Source organism: Thermobia domestica, chromosome 10 (genome assembly GCF_964235325.1).
Source record: "Thermobia domestica chromosome 10, izTheDome1.hap1.1, whole genome shotgun sequence".
NCBI lineage: Eukaryota > Metazoa > Arthropoda > Insecta > Zygentoma > Lepismatidae > Thermobia > Thermobia domestica.
This window is the reverse complement of record NC_137463.1, coordinates 34,684,361-34,701,682: the sequence shown is the minus strand read 5'-3', so window position 1 is coordinate 34,701,682 and position 17,322 is coordinate 34,684,361. Positions and strand designations below refer to the sequence as shown.

Genomic DNA, 17,322 nt, shown 5'->3' with positions numbered 1-17,322 from the left:
CAACCATGGTGGCGCTTCGTAGCTAGTCTGTCGACGTCACTCATATATACGGTGACATCGTACTATACTCTCGCCCCGGGCAATGATTTTCCATGGCACTGTTCACTATAAACAAACAAACAAACAAACAAAAAAAAAAAAAGGATTCTACTATTATAGAAATAGGTATGTTGAAAATCCCACACAAGCTTATTATAAAACAAATTATAAAAGGGTCGCTGGCAAGAGCGTGTGATAAAAGGGGATCGTGATAGGAATTAGATTGAGAACCACTGGCCTAGAGTAATTTTAACCACATTTCTTATAGTTTCAAAAAGAGTGCTGTCGGGTTACCTATGGTGAATGGGAGGGGGATACATATAAAAGATTGCTAGAAAATGATCGATATTAGATTCATAGTTTTCGGGGTCGCTTAGATAAATAGTGAGACTTTCAATTTCGCTTAACTCCGATTAAGCTCTCATTAGTAGGGATGGGCACGAACGACTTTTCTTTGAAACTCGACTCGACTCGAAACAGACATCTTTGAGGTCTACTCTTGGACTCGGCGCGAAAAATATCTTCCAACTCGACTCGGATTAGAGTCAAGTCGAACCAAAACGAGCCAAATCCTGTGTGTAGTCCTACCTAGACAATACATAGACAATAATTATTCTATCATCAATTATACTACTGTTACTACAAATAATAATAATAATAATAATAATAATAATAATAATAATAATAATAATAATAATAATAATAATAATAATAATTATTATTATTATTATTATTATTATTATTATTATTATTATTATTATTATTATTATTATTATTATTATTATTATTACAACACCGTGTACAAACATGAACGATAGATGGTTAGTAAAGGAATACTAAAAGCTAGTTGACTGCCGACGTCGGTAGTCATGAAGTCTACAAGGCAAGGACATCGTTCATTACCCTAAGCTGTAAGCGTCGGTGGACTACAGATGGTCAACTATTAACCTCTCGCCAGAAATTGGTGGCCCCGCAGTGACGATCAGCTGTGGCACCAGTTCCATTTTGAAAACTTTACTACCATTGGCAGAGACGCGATGAAACGCCAACGAACCACAAAATTACTCTCCCAAAATATGTTAAATTGCCTATATCTGTGATTTGTTTATATTTAGGTGAGTCAAAAAAACACTAAACAAATACCCCGGGGTGGACGCGAACTATCAATATTACGATTACTAGGCACGTGTTCTTCTGACTTCCCCACGGAAACGATCATAAAAAGCTTGCTTGTTGAAGGATAAATCATTGACGTCTTAATTTAGCCAATCAGACAAACCCCTACATCTCGAGTTCTAGGAGGTCATACCGTGAACCGTTTCAGATTTATTGCTTTCTGGTGGAGTACTATCCATGCGCAAAATTTGAGCATAATAGCCGACATGCATCTTCGGTGCCTCTTATCTTTAGTACAATTTTAACCAGAGATGGTGTGGGTCAATGAAAATTTGATCCACGACCCACCATGACCCACTATGACCCACCACCCAAATGACCCATTGGCCCACTCTGACCCATCAACCATCGTGATCCACTCTGACCCACCACCAACTATGAACCACTCTGAACCATTGCGACCAACTCCGACCCACCAAAACCCATCGACATCAACTCTGACCGATGACCCACGTCCTCCTCTCCATTGACTAAAGAGATTACAGTTGTAATAAAACAAGACTGTGAAATTATCACTTATCGGAGTTTGAATTTCTACCGTCATTGGCTCAAGCACCTCTTTGTTACAATACTGGTGGGTCTGACCTTTACGATATATAATGGCAAAGTGTTTCTCATCTTCCGAATTAAAATGAATTTAAATTTATCATATGTAATTATTTCTTTGTTGCCTTACAGACACATTTCAGTAGAAAATAGGGTGAAATTTAAAAGTTTCGAATCAAGGAAAAGTAGACCAACGTTTTAAAAAAAAAAAAAAAAAAAAAAAAAAAAAAAAAAAAAAAAAAGAGAGAGAGAGAGAGAAACTAATTTTCTATATAATTAAGCATGCCGTACTAATTGGAAATGCCCATGTAATTAAGTTTAGAATACAAATTTTATGGCCATTTTTCTCTAACTTTATGGCTTGATTGCCTTATGCTCGGAACGCTCCATATATTAAACACCAGCTTCAGCAATTATAAATAGAAAGCAGTGGGTATAAAATTCAAAAAGAACTTTAGTTTGCATTACTCAATTTTTTTCTCAACTAATATCAATCGTTTTCGATTATTTTTACAAATCAACCTACTACCAATTTCCAATATATAGAAAATGCACCCCCGTCCCCCCGCTCATAAAAGACAATTTTAAAAAATGCCAGGGCATATTCTCTTTATTTTTAATAAAGAGTTATATGCTGAATTTCAGCTCTCAGTTGAACGGCTTGTGAGATACTAAATTTTTCGCAAAAATTCGGACTTCTACTCCCCCTAAGGATATGTATTATAATGAAAGTGACACGCGTATGATAACTTCCCAGTTGGGATTGGAGCCTGATTATATACCAAACGTCAATTCATTTGACTTTGCAATTTGACCGTGATGATTACGCAGACATAGTTACTTCCAATTTTTTATGATACATATCCTTATTTCATATGTTACAGATGATTCAAAAATATTTTTTCAAGCAGTTAGCTCCTCTAGAATCTCACAGGCTGCATCCCAAAATCCAACTCCTACTATCCTATGACAATCCAAAAGTGACTGAACTTTTTTTATTAGGAACAAATGACAAAAGAAAAATGGAGATCTTGAAAGTAAAATGTAGAAAAGCTCGGTGCCCCCAATAACTCCATATTTCTCCGCCCCTTCATTCCGAACTTAAAAATAAAACTTAATTCGAATATGGTTAATTAGTGAATTTATTACAGTTAAATTCCACTCACTACATGCTACAGCTACAACTATGTAAGAAAAAATAACAACTGTGAAACATGTTCTGAATTACTATTACATTTCTTACGCTATTATTAAACATATTAGAATAGTAAAAGAGGATTGTTCGTGAAATAGTATATTTGCTCATGATTTTCAACTTTTTCATACGGAAAAAATTAAAATATTATTCAAGTTTTAAAATTTGCACTCTGCAAATATGTTGCCCTCTTGGCAATGGGACTAATGTGGACTAATGGGAAAGGCTGCACTGTTAGCGGCGCTGAAAACTTATGATTCGATTCTAATATCGGTTGATTTCGATATCTTTATGTCGGTACGTAACCACCCTGGGTGCTAATGGGAGCTTAATTGGACTTGAATTGAAAGTAGAGCTATTCACCTAAGCGACCACGAAACTATGGATTCAATAATAATATCGACCCGTTTCTAGCATTTTTGATATGTATCCCGACAGTACTCTTTTTCCAGACTGTAAGAAATATAGTTAAAATTGCTCTAGATATATCAGAATTATGTTGAAACACACACATAAATCCACTTTTATATTCTGTATAAATAAAGAGAGAGTGAGCGAGCGAGAGAGGGCGACTCAAGGCATCACCACTTCCACATTGCAAAAGCATATATCAGGAATTGAATTGAAAATCTATGTAAAGACTTTCTGCTGTGGCATGCTTCATAAGGACAATTCCAGTCTGCTCACGTGACCTTTGGGGTTCATGAATTTTTTTGCGAGCGTTCCGACTTTGGATTCTCTGTTTATACCCTCTGTTTATGCATCGAATAACTTTTCAAGAACATAAATGACATTCTATATTATGAATGTTGAGAATTACTCTCTATATGACAAATAGCTGCAAATAAATACACTACATGATTTATTTATTGCTATTGAACGAGTTTCTTAACTTGTATTTACATCCTCATATATAATACCGACCTACTGTGAAAATTATCTCAGATGTTATATTTTAAACATAATAATTACTATGTTCTGCAATTATTATGTTATATATAAACAACTTATGTATTTTAATGTAATTATTTTATATAATTTTTCATGCATTGCGGAAAATATAATTTTAAAAAATGTACTGATCCAGATGGGATTCGAACTCACAACCTTATGATTTGAAATCCGACAGCTTACCAATGAGCTAACACAAGGACTTCTAGAACTAAGCTTCTAGCGATGTATAACGGATCTCAAGATAATTATGACATTCATATCCATTACAAACGCTGTTTCTGTTCTACTTTGACTTTTATTTTAGTACTCAGGCGATAATTATGTTCTATTTCTTAACTTTGAGCATTCTTTTACATATGGAAAGATTCATTAACGTATTTAAATGTTCCATTACGTATAGAAAGCTAAATGACAAACAAGCATGTGCTCATATTAATAAAAGGTTTCGAAATATTGTATCATTAAGTATTTCAATCAATGTTGCTTTTTTAAACACTTGGTAATAAGTCTTATTATATTTAAAAGAAGAAAAACACATCTGCAAACTTTTTCCCGATTGCAAAGGCTGGCTTGGAGGTTCGAACCTGGCTTACTTTTTCCCGAAGATACCCGAAGCTGGACTTAGAAAATTTTTGCCTCAAAACACCAATAAAGAATGCGCTCAACCTTTTTGAGACAAGGTGTACATGGAGTCTAGAAAGAAAGAAAATTGGCTAAAGCTTACAGGTGTGACTGAATTTTATTAATATGCTGTTCATTTGTTAGAAATGTAAAGATCTAATAATTTAATCATTCACTTAATAGCACATGACTTAGCGTGTTGTTCCTGTCTTTGCAAGTAAGTATTATTAGAGAAATAAACTCATACTAAACTCTTACTGTAAGAAAGTATTGATGCATTTTTAACACTATTTTTAAAAGTGGTATTGTGGGTCTACCATGTTTAGTGTGTTTTAACTGAACTTAGACATGAGTCACCGGATGTAGGTACCGTAATATCTTTTCATGAGTTTATTTCGCTGTTTTCCCTTCTAGAAAAGGAATTGAATCACACCACGAATTTCAATTTCATTTGTTTTTCACTGTCACTCGAAACATTTTTGTTTAAGCAACTGTCAAACAGCGGATTATTGTTGAGACCACAGACTATGTATTCATAAAAAGGGAACTTTACGACTCAAAGTCGTCTGTTAGTGTGCGAACCAAGTTATCTATAAAACCACTCTCGTAGTTAGTGTGCGAACCAGTTTATCTATAAAACCACCCTCGTACTTACGCATTTTACATTCCGACAGTTTTTAAATATGGTTTAAAAAAATAGTAGTTTGTATAGAAGTTCAGTCAATTGTGTAATTATTGTTAACTGGCAGAATGCTCCTTCTTCGCACGGGGAGAATACATTTCATTTTGGACATAAAGGGCATCAAAACTCTCACCTATCAACTTAGGGACCCCAGAAACTATGAATGCGACATCAATATCGGTCATTTTCAATTATTTTTATCTGTTACCATCCCTCCTTAAGAGTATTAATAGGGGCTGAATTTGGATTTAAATGGCATCGGAAGCGTCATTGTTCGTTTCACAGACCCTGAAAACTATAGATTCGATACTATTATCGGTTACATATATATATACCTCCCCCTCCCCTAAGTTGCATCGTCAAAGTGGAATGATAAAAACCATCCCAGGCCCGAACATCATATATGTTGAAAATTTGATCGAGATCGGTCTGGTGGTTCAGGAGTTAAGTCACAAACATAGGGACTTTCATTTTTTATATATAGATTTGTTATATAAATACAAGTGTCCCATTTGTATTGAAGTAGTGTGACGAACTCTTTAGTTTTTGATTTGAAAATAGTAGAATTGGTAGGAAATCTAAATATTTTACCTACAAGTATACAAGATGACACGAAAACTCCGTAAGTCTGGCTACAGCCCAGTCAACGGTAACGGTAAGAATGGAAGTGGGTTCAGACTATTCTTGAAGTACGATTGAGTTTATTTATCACTGAAGAGTAAATTGAATCACTTACATTAAAAACTGTACAAGTATCCGAAAATGTAAGGTAAACACTCATGAACGTATTCAATAATGTGCCATCGCCATCTATCTTTATCAAGCATCAGTGTTGCTGTGCCATTATTATTGTAATTGTCAGATTTTTTTGTCGAATATTTGTTATTTCGATTGTATTTTTCGGTGTAAAAGGTTTGAGAGAGTTTATCAGTGTTTATGGATTGAATTGCTTATTATAAAATATAATTTGCATTCAGGTTTCCTATATCTAAACTCAATAGAGAATCTTTTGTTTTAATGTAATAAGACTCAAATACGGATCTTACCACCATTAAACACGTTTTATGAAGACACTTTTCATGTTTAACGTTTTTTGACTGACGTAAGTCCTGATAACGCTGAACTCTTTACCTTGAGCTTTCCTGATATATTGCTTATCGTGGTTTCTATATTTCTCTTCGTTGTGCCTATATACTTGCAACTTTATATGCACCTGAATTTGTAATTTCGTCCACGTGATATTGTTTGTAATCTTTTAGTGGCTATTTACATATTAAGTAAATAAACATTGATAAAGTTCTCAATACTGGTGAAAATTGCGTATTTGTGGAAAATATTTAAAATGATTTTTGTTTTTCTTTTTCTTTATAGCATTACAGCAATAGCTTTTAGTAGCTGTAATTACAACAAGTTCTCGCAGTTACATGATTTAAGCAGTGTTGCAAACTGCAGCAATACTTTTCATATCCAGAATTGTTGAGATACCAAAGTGCTGTAAACGGCAAAATAATTTGTTTGCCAATTGCAGATCATACAAGTAATTAAATATGATACTTATCTAAGCATGTTTTCGAAATAAACCCTTTCAAAATGATACAGATTTTCAAGCCGTTGTAATTTCATTCCCATTCATTCGAAACAAGTCATACTATGACCATAATATATCCAACGCTAAAGTACTTTCGATATGCATAATTCTGTACATCTCCGTTTTGCTGTATGTGTGATAGACGCTTGCAAATTTTGGAAGTTTGTAATAATATAGCATCCTTAGTTTGCAACACTGAATAATAAGTATGATATTTTCAGTTTCCGTTTGTCATGTTGATTTGAAATATGTAATAATCAGGGTTAGGAGTTTTAGGTGCGATTTTCATGGCGAAAAGGGAGGGAAAAGGTGCTAAAAATAAGTCAAAAAAGGGGAGAAAAAGGTGCTCTTTCTCTTTATAGCCCATAACTCATTATTTATTAAGAAATTGAAAGTTTAAAAAAGTAAAAACATGTTCGTATTTGTAAAGCAATAGTGTAAATTAAAAACCTGTTTACATTCCATTCCTGTTTACCTGTTCTATTCATAATATTGCTTTATCACAACTAATAAACTTAAGATAGCCCTAAAACTGAACGACAAAATTTCTCTTTCTCCTACTTAAGATAATTAAAATAAATTCACATGTTTTTCCACCCCATTGTTAATTATTGATCAGAGGTAGAAAAGAACATGAAGCTGTTGTACCTCAATACATTAAGCATCTCTATGTTCTTAAGGGTGAGTTTGTTCCTATCGGGAAATAAGACGTCTTTATAGATGCTAAAGCTTCTTTCTACATCCACATACACAAGGGGGGCAAACTTCGTGTTCACTCGGAATGGTAACTCTGTAGATGTAGCAAACTCTACAACTTCCGGATTCTTGTGAAGACTAGCCTCAAACTTGTCTCTGGCAAAACCATCTAACTGTTCCTTCACCGATGTAAATATTTTCCACTGTTTTTTCTTCTCGAGGCCTTCTTCTTCCAAACTTTTAATGGCTACTGGAATATACTTGTAAGCATGGACACAAAATAGTTCTGTCTGTAAATCTTGTATCTTCTCCGGTAGCAGAAGATGTTGTGTCTTGGAGATAGCATCTGCGTTAGTTGGATCCAAAGAAAGCACAAACTCCTTGATCTTGTCAAAATTCTCACATACGAAAACACCACACTCAATCCATGTTCCCCAGCGAGTAATGACCGGGAATTTTGGGAGGGGTAGGTCTGTGATTTCTCTGTAGACAACGGTGCGACTCGGGGCTTTCAGGAGAATTTTCTTCAGGTCAGCGATGAACTGATTCACTATGTCGTATTCATTCCTAATAGATTCACAAACCCTATGAAGGGCATGGACCAAACAGGTTACATGCTTTAACTTGGGAAACAATGTCTTCAACTGGTTAACTGCTGAAAGCATGTATGGAACCTGGTCCGTAATGACCGGGACAACTTTCTCGAACTGGGTACGATTGGGCCAGAGCTTTTGACAAAAGTCTATGAATGACTGCATGACTGTACTGGCATTGGCTTTCTCCAACTCATACATTTTGAACAACATGGGCTTAACTTTTTCACGTGCGAGGGGAAAGACCAGAATGCTCTGAATATATCGATCCATTGAATCTGTAGTTTCATCCAGCATGATTCCCAAATCGAAATCCGACACTTTCTCCTTGATTCTTCGTATGGTTTCTTGATAAACAGGTTCAAGATAGTTTTTTCTTAAAGTACTCTTATCGGGAACTGACGTTCGTGTATACTTTTTAAGAAATCTTTTCAAGGCCGGATGGTTCACCTTATTGAGTGGAATTCCTGCTTGAGTTAAAGCTGCACACAAATCAATGCTAAATTCCTTTAGATTTTGGACCTTTGAAGGACACTGCTCAAAGGCGTTTCCTAATAGCGGCTGTCGGAATTTGTTAGTTTGAAGAGACTTGTTATTTTGATGCTTTGAACTAGAAATGTGTTGCAGGATACGGTCTCGTTGATGTTTTTCATCCAATGTGATTCCTGAATCACAAACAGTGCATCGAATAATGCCCCCATCAGTCTCGATGGAATCCTGCTTGAACTCCTGAGATAGGCCAAATATCTGAATTTGGACACCTTCGGCATGGGAAATTCTTATTCTGAACTTGTTAAGCAACAAACAACTTCGATTCAACAACAGAAACGTACTGGGAAAAGGTTTAAGTTAATTTTTATTCCTTATTACTAGATTTAAATTTCAAGTTAGCTAAAACTCAACTCTGACTGTTGTCAACAATAGAATGCATAAATATACTGCTACTGATTCAATATAAATTAAAAGAACCCAATGAACTAATGTTTTCCATTGTTGCAGGTGTGCTGTATTTGTATTTCTTACAGTCCGGCGTTCACTGAAAGGAAACAAGCGCAATAATTCCACGTTCACGACAAGGTTAATTATATATATATATATATATATATATATATATATATATATATATATATATATATATATATATATATATATATATATATATATTCTTATGGATTGGAAAGTAAATAACATGGTAAAATGTGCTGTAGAAAAATGAAGAAGTAGAAGAGAAAGACCAGAAAAGGGGGGAGAAAAGGGATTTGAACAAAGTGGAGAAAAAAGGATAAGGCTATAAAAAGGGGAAAAAAGGTGCTGGAAAATGACCCCCATTCTCAATTTCAGGCAACATCTCTCACATTGGTTTCTTTCAGAGAGCTCTAATTTGCCCTACAAAGAAAAAGTGCGCACCTAAAAATCCTAACCCTGGTAATAATCTGCCGTAGTGCTATTTGAAAAAAACATATCTTTATATTGGGTTGACAACACCATTTGTTGGGTGTTTCGGGTAAATACATGCAAAGATGTCTTCCTTATAGTTGCTTCTTGCGATCTTTTGCTTTTTCCGTTATCACGGTTGAACATTATAAGTGATGGACCATGTAATAAAAATGTTTTCATTTGTGGAAATACTTTTTTACAACAAAGAAAACGTTAGAAGCGGGACATTCAGGTGCGAAACGATGCACAAAACGCATCACGTGAATATTCAGCCTAGGAAACGTTCCGCTTGTGAGAACGATACTATTTAATGCAATAGTAATAGCTGTCGACTCAGTCATTGTTAAGCACTCTGTCCGCTATGGACATTGCTTAGGAATACTTAAGACGTTCTGCATTCGTATGCTAATCCGTGTGGCCAAACACAGTGCTTCCTTCAAGCATAGTAATCAATGCTTAAAAAGAGTTGAAACATTCTGTCAGTCCGTATAAACTAGGGTAATCTGGAAATTCATTACCTGATGCAGAGGTTGGTTATGATTTATTCTCTTAGTGACTTCTGTAAGTATTTTGGAAACTTAAATGCAAATGCAATTCCGTATTGTAGCAGAATTTAGGAAAAATCGTTTACAATTTTCGTGTGCGTACAGTGCTAACCTTTAATTATTAAACATATTGAATCTTGTAGGCGAATGTGCGGTACAAGAGTAAGGGTTGAGATGTCAACTGGAAGAAGCCGTCGTGGGCGAAGAGGCCCTCCACCATCACGTTATTCAAGGTAAATGAAAATAAAAACCAGTATTCAGATGAATACATTAGGTATTGTTTAATAACGAAATTATATTCAGTGATGTATTAAAGAACCTTAAAGATGTAGTGCAGTCAGCTGCTAATGTTGAGTGGTTTTGGGGTGGTCAAGAAATAACAATTGGGAAGAAAGAGTGTTGAAGGAAATTGTCCTCGCTAGAATTAATAGTAATATTAATAATAATGAAATGTGAAAAAGATAATGGAAACAGTAGTGTGGAAGTTTTAAAACGCTTTTTTTTTTCATAATTATCTCAGTTTTTGATGTGCTGATAAACAGTGAGCAGGGTGACTTTATTTATTTATTAATTTATTTTTTACTTAGTGAATATATGAGGCAGTATGTTATAAAGTAAAGTAAATCGCTTGCAAAAGCTAAATATTTCATTTTTCTTTATTATGGAAGTAAGTACTGCCCTTTTTCCGTATAGTCTTTTTGTTTTATTTTCAAAGCTTTGAAGCATTACTACTAAATTCAGCATTTTTGAGGTCGGAACATTATTGGAATCTCAATTTATACTTTGACCGTTACACTAAAATTCTTTTTGATAGAATCTTTAGATTTATATATCTCTTCTTCGTGCTAATTTGTTATTGATTGTTTCAAAAGTTCGAAGGGAGTTAATAGTAATTATACATACTAGAAACTTAGTGGAAATTTACTTGTTAAGTTGAGTACATGTACGAAAAAATGTTATTTCCATTTCTCTTTCGAGAACATACTTTAAAATGAATAGTATTGTCATAGCTGGTATTGGCATTGGATTATTACAATTAAACGAATATTACTTCTGTATATATATATATATATATATATATATATATATATATATATATATATATATATATATATGTGTGTGTGTGTGTGTATATATATATATCCGAACACGTCTTGTCTGTTTACAGATTTCGTGGAACTAATTCTAAGTATATTGTAAATGGAATAAGGTTAATTCATAAACGGACAGATTAGATGATTTCAGATGAATGTGTAAACCACATCATTGTTATTCTTACAAGGGACCATTCCGATTTGATGAATTCAGTTGCTGAAAATGATTGCAATACTGGATTCAGCACCAAAAGAAAGAGAAAAAAAGGGTGTTTATGGGCAGACCGTATACAGGGTGGGAGATAAGTGAGGGCAAAGTGCGAAGGTAGAATGTAGAAAATGTCTAGAAATGTCATGTTAATTTTGAAACGAGTAGAAGGATTGAGGTCAAATGTTGGATATGAGGAATGCATGTAAATTTCCTCAGAAAAGTCATAATGTGAGCAGTTTTAACTGCCAATTGTATATAACTGGTTTTAAGAAGAGTCGCCAATTTTACAACCGACACTTTTTGTTGGAAGGGGGTGATTAATATACTAGAACCCTTAATGGCACAAGTGTCTTTGTGCAAGGTAATACGCCAGCATTCATCCAGTGGATCTACGTCTCATTCCGTTACACGTTGCAAACATTCTTCTTGATGTTCCAGGATTCGATTCTATCTTTTTCTACCCCTCATGCATACAATGTGCGCATGGAACGTACTACAGGATCTCTAGTTCCTCATTCACGTCACCTTTACGGCAATATTGATACATTGGCATAGCGTGGAATATCTACTGTTACAGAGGTCTCGAACTGTATTGACCATTATTGATTTAAATAGACGGTGTGCATCAAGAGCCATGTGTCTCATAACCCTTTTCCCGTATATTCTTCTTGCGCTAAGGCCAACATGGCAGCTTTTCAAATGTCCCTCATGATTCACATTATATCTATTCTGTGGAGCTCTATATGCATTCTTCATAACCAACATTTGACCTCAATCCCTCTACTCATTTCAAAATTAACATGGGATTTCTATACATTTTCTACGTTCTATCTTCGCAATTTGCTCTAATTTATCTCCCACCCTGTATAAGCTCTGCCACTAAAAATCCCTTTTTTATCTGTTTGTTTTGGTGCTGAATCCAATGCTAGCAGTCATTTTCATAAATTGAATTCACCAAATCGAATGGTTCCTTGTTAGGAATAGTGTGGTGTTTTCCTGACTCTTTTCGCAGTATTTATTTATTTAATTAATTTTCACTGACTAATTGGTATATTAATTAAATTCCGTAACATCATATCATTGCATCTTCAAAGAACGAATTTATCTTAGAAAAGTATATTAAATATATTTAAGAAATAAAACAATATTAAACATTGATATCTAGATAAATTGTGTTGGTTGTGCAAATAACATGTGTGTACTAAAATTTAGACTTTAGATTATTCGATGGCTTATTATTAGTCTTAACTGCATTTTAATTTAATTATAAATTTAGGTTATTTATTGCTTATTACGTCTTCATAAGCAGAAATGTACATACGTTTCCAAAGATTGATGACAATCTAGTTTGTATACCTATTTCATGAAGCCTTTGTTATGCATTGCTCTTTCTACATATTTGATTGCTTAGCAGCATTTATGTTACAAATTTTATCAATTAATCCAATAGAATAAAATGTCAATTTACTGTAGGAAGCATATCAACTATTTAGAAAAGAACAGTACTTCTTACTCGAAGCATCCAGCAACACGAAATTCTTAAATAGGGTTTCAGGGTATTACTCACTTTTTCTTCATTTTCGGTGTAGTTTCGCTCGTACGCTGTAAATACATTCATCTGTAAAAATATATTTATTTGCCTTATGCCACTAAATTTGAGGAGGAACATAAAAATAAATTTGAATATTGTCTTCCTACAAATGATTAGCCAATGGTCAGGATTAGCCAAATGAAGGAGTTTTGTTATCATGTTATAATAACGAAACTTCACCGGCATTGAAAAAGGAGTGATTAATACTCCAAAATCATATGCAGGAATTTCGTGTTGCTGGATGCTTCAGGTAAGAAGTACGGTTCTTTTTAAATAAAATGTTAAATTTTATTAGATGATTGAATTTGCGAAATTTGAAGTTAATGTGCTGTGAAGACTAATAGTAAAGAGTCCCGGTAGTTTTAAAGTCAGTGATATTTTAGTATGTCTCCTTCAAGTGATAATTTAGAACATTAACATGTATATGCATAACAATTAAAGTAGTAAAATCTTCTTCGTTGTAGCTATTTTAATCATAGTATTACTAATACTAAAAGCTTGCTAAGAAAGAAAGGAACAAATTTTAATACTGAAATTGAAACTACTTCCATTATAATTTATCGATTTTACTTGAACTCGAAGTTAAAAGGCTAAATAAATTCGTTTAAAATTCAGACTAATAAGATATTCGCGAAGATTAATCTTCATACTCATCGTTTTCAAGCTTCTCATCACAGTTCCAGGTTTGTTGCTTGCGTTTCGAAACAACTGGCCCATTTGCTCGAGCGAATTAAACTACGATCATTTGGAAGTGGAGGTGAAGACCGTAGTACTAATCTGTAGTGGGTATAATCACACGTGATACTATAGGCGAGTTAAATTAGTGCTTCTCGATATCATTTAATTTTTCTGCAAATATTTGCGATAGAAAGAAGTCAGAGTAAAAAAAAAAAAAGAATAAAAACTTATGCTATGCTAAAGAAGTGTAGGAAGGCTTACAGAACGGTTGTACCTGTCTCATTTATCGATGGTGGGATATAGCGAGAAACGTTTTTTAGCTGTAGATTCAGATATCCAAGAATAGGTTTTACCTCTGCTCATATTCCTCTCCTAAAACACGAAGCATTATACACTTACTACAACTCCGTGTTTAATATTGATTCTTACAAAACAAAAATGGTACTAAGTAGCGACAAGCACTTTTTTGATATGGATCCAAGAACCCAAGATTACTAGAGAAGGTTGCCCACGATAAAATTAGTCGACTTTCATTGACCCTACTGAACGACGCATTTAACCGCAGTTATGTTCTGATACATTTAACCGCAGTTATGGCTACACAGGGGCCTGTACTGGAACATTATTCTCGCAACAAAGGTAAACTAACAGTTTCCTGGGAGAGGTTAATTTGTGTACTTTTACGCCGCTCATTATTGCCACTCAGCAATAGTAAAACAATGCAAAGAAGAGAGTCAGCAAAGTTCGTGTAAGTCTCACCATCCGACGATGTGCCCAATAGATTCCTTCGGTACATGGTTGGCCTGAAATTGTGAGGAGAACATGTCCCAGCGTGTTTGATACTTTAATACAGTGCGCACCGTTAAGGAGGGGACAATCCCTCAACGCAGCGAAGTTTGAACATTCGACGCAATATCTCAAAAGGCACAGTATCCAACACCATTCAGAAGAAACACATGTTGAAACCTCGTCACAAAGGGCGCAGACACCGACTTTCAGAACGCCACATCCAGAAGAGGTTTATTAATGCCAGAAAACTGTATGAAACATACTTCGCAGGAGTCGAGTGGAAATTGGTGTGTACCGATCCTTTTTCTATCCCAAACAGAGCACAAGACTCGTTTTAACTTTGCGCTGCCATGTTATGAGAAGTTTTCCAATGGATTTCTGATTTTGTCCGGAAAGATTACCACTCTTTGAAGTGTCTTCCCAACAAAGTCAACTAGCTTTCTTCCAGGAGAACATCATGGACTGTCTGTATTACACACACATGGATGCACTTGGACAAGGCCTTCAGCCGTACCGGTCGATTATCCTAGGCGGTGTACGTAAGAAAGGTAAAAGAAATGGAAATTCGAGTGATCCGGTTTTTGTTCAGCCCTGTAAAGTCTTCAGATACATCACCAATGGATTACTGTCGGTTCGGACTTCTTAATGCACTTGCTTGACGCCGTCTCTATACCTTGCAGGGTCTTCAGAAAGTTAGTAAAGCGGTATGGCGAAGTATTTCCTCTTCCTATTGTATGGTACAGAAGAAGTTCGCCGCAGTGGAAACTACGCGATTTAGTAAGGACAGATAAGTGGTTTAAAATCGACTATTTTTATTGTGTGTAACATTCTGTAGAAATGAAATGAATGAAATCTCTGCTGATAGATGCTTAGGATGCGTATTCAAATTATTCAAAAATGCGTATTTAAACAGACAAGGACATGTTACCTTAATATTCTTGTGTGCTTTCAACAGAAATTGTTTCACGACTTCTTTGCTCCTTCCTGAATGAGTAGTATTCCGTTACACTGCTAAACTAACGACATGATGAATTGATATTTACTCTCGAAAATCACGTTACTCGAATAAAATGAAAAACTATAATATTGTATTTCACTCTTCTAAGTTGCGTGGAACAGAACTGACGCAATATTACTTTTGAAAAACCGTTACTATGAAGAAAGCTGTCTAACCACTGTTTGGTGTCCTGGAAATATTACTCAGTTATACTTGTAGCTATTAAAAGACCGAATTATAGAAAGATCAATCTCTCACACTGATTAAATATGTACTTTATAAGTGATACGATTTTCACATTTACATTTAATTGTACATGTAGATCTTCAGTACAAGATTAGATCTTAAGTGCAATACCAGATCATGGCCAAATCCCTAAGCCAGTGAAACTTTTTGTATTTTCCTTGTAGCATTTTGACATGCGTCATAGTTCAATTCGCTCAGCAAAGTAAAGTGTGTTTTCGGAACGTAAATAGTTTAAATATAAAAGGGGAATGAATAGGAAAAGCAGGATGCGGTTGTAGTTTACCTGTTTATAACGGTTTTCAGTTTTAAAATACTTTGAAGTATATTTGACTAAGTTTCTATTATGTATTTGCTACTTATTTTAGAAAAAAAAATAATAAGATTTTTTTTTTCGTTATAAATTTAATGGTTTATGGCCGGCATTTGGATGCCATATGGTATCTGGGGAGAAACTTGGGCAATTTGAGAAGAGATAATAATGACAAATGATGATCTTGTATGACACAATTCCAGGGTTATTTCGCCTCCTTCTGAACTACCACCTCCATCACCGTCAGCTCTGGCTGCAGTCACCCTGATCTCCATGTTTTCGCTACCAACATGATTGGGTTCAACATCATCACACTCAGAAACCCAGCCCAGACCAGCTCAGCTCAACTCAGCTCAGCTCAACTCAACTCAACTCAGCTCAACTCAGCTCTACTCAGCTCATCTCTACTCGCCGCGCGTCCCTTCTCCACCAGTAGACTAAAGCTGCATCGTGGTAGCATCTCGGCAACCAAACAAAGATCATAGTTATTCGTTACTCAACCTGACTGACCAACCTTTCCTGGATATAGCAACTATCCTGACCTTATCACCTGCTGGATTTTGTGCTCTAGTGAAAGCACTCCATCCCCGAAAGAACACTCAACTTGACGCGTAGGCCACAGCACTACATCATTTGCAGCTTTCAACACTCACCATTTTCTTCTGTCTTCATGCCAGCGTCGCTGACTCCAATAGCTACAGAGTCTGGTATTCTATTCATGTTTTATTCTCTTAATGCCTTTTTTCGTAGCGTATTTTTAAATAAGTGTTTTTGTAGGTAGTCAGCTGTTATATGAACAGTTTCAAAATTCACAGGCATGACAAGCAGAAGAGAGGTTATATTTTTAAAAAAATCAGATACACTTAGCTTTTTTAGTGAGTGAGTGTATGCATGCCATTTCGTTTTTAACTGGGTCAAGAACTGATAGATAGTTTATGTATAACGGAATCGAACATTCATTCCAAAAGATATCAAAGTAATGAGTATATTTAAGATAACTATTACATAAAATATTTTAAAGAAATAATCACTCCAAATTCTTGAACTTTTCAATCATTTAATTTTAAAATTACTTGAATTTTAGTTAAAAAGAAACGAAAGAAAATATAATTTATGGCTGATAAAAAAAGTTTCGAAATAAATATTTGTTGATGATGTATAACAGAATTTTTTATTATTGTAGCGATAAATATTTAATTAACTTTAGTAGCTTTTCTTGAATTCCACTTATTCAGTTTTAATTTGTATGATAAAAATAGATCATCTGATGTACTTCGGGTCTGGTCATAGTTCTGATTTAATTTAAACCTTTCCTATGTGAAGTTTCTGGTATA

At 34.7% G+C, this 17,322-nt stretch overlaps 1 protein-coding gene across 5 annotated transcripts in view; it reads left to right on the top strand.

Annotated features, from left to right (window-relative positions):
- LOC145662433 (RNA-binding protein 1-like) overlaps positions 1–17,322 on the top strand; it is a 61,048-nt gene that overhangs the window by 14,858 nt on the left and 28,868 nt on the right. For 4 of the 5 annotated variants that reach the window (XR_014127042.1, XR_014127043.1, XM_081728002.1 and 1 more), the window contains exon 3: positions 10,216–10,305. Coding sequence is in view for 2 of the 5 variants with exons in the window: in XM_081728002.1 (XP_081584128.1) it covers positions 10,216–10,305 (90 nt within the window). In the remaining 3 variants the exon portion in view is untranslated. Of the gene's footprint in view, positions 1–10,215; positions 10,306–16,191; positions 16,696–17,322 lie in introns of all 5 variants that reach the window. The other variant, XR_014127044.1, reaches the window with a different exon arrangement.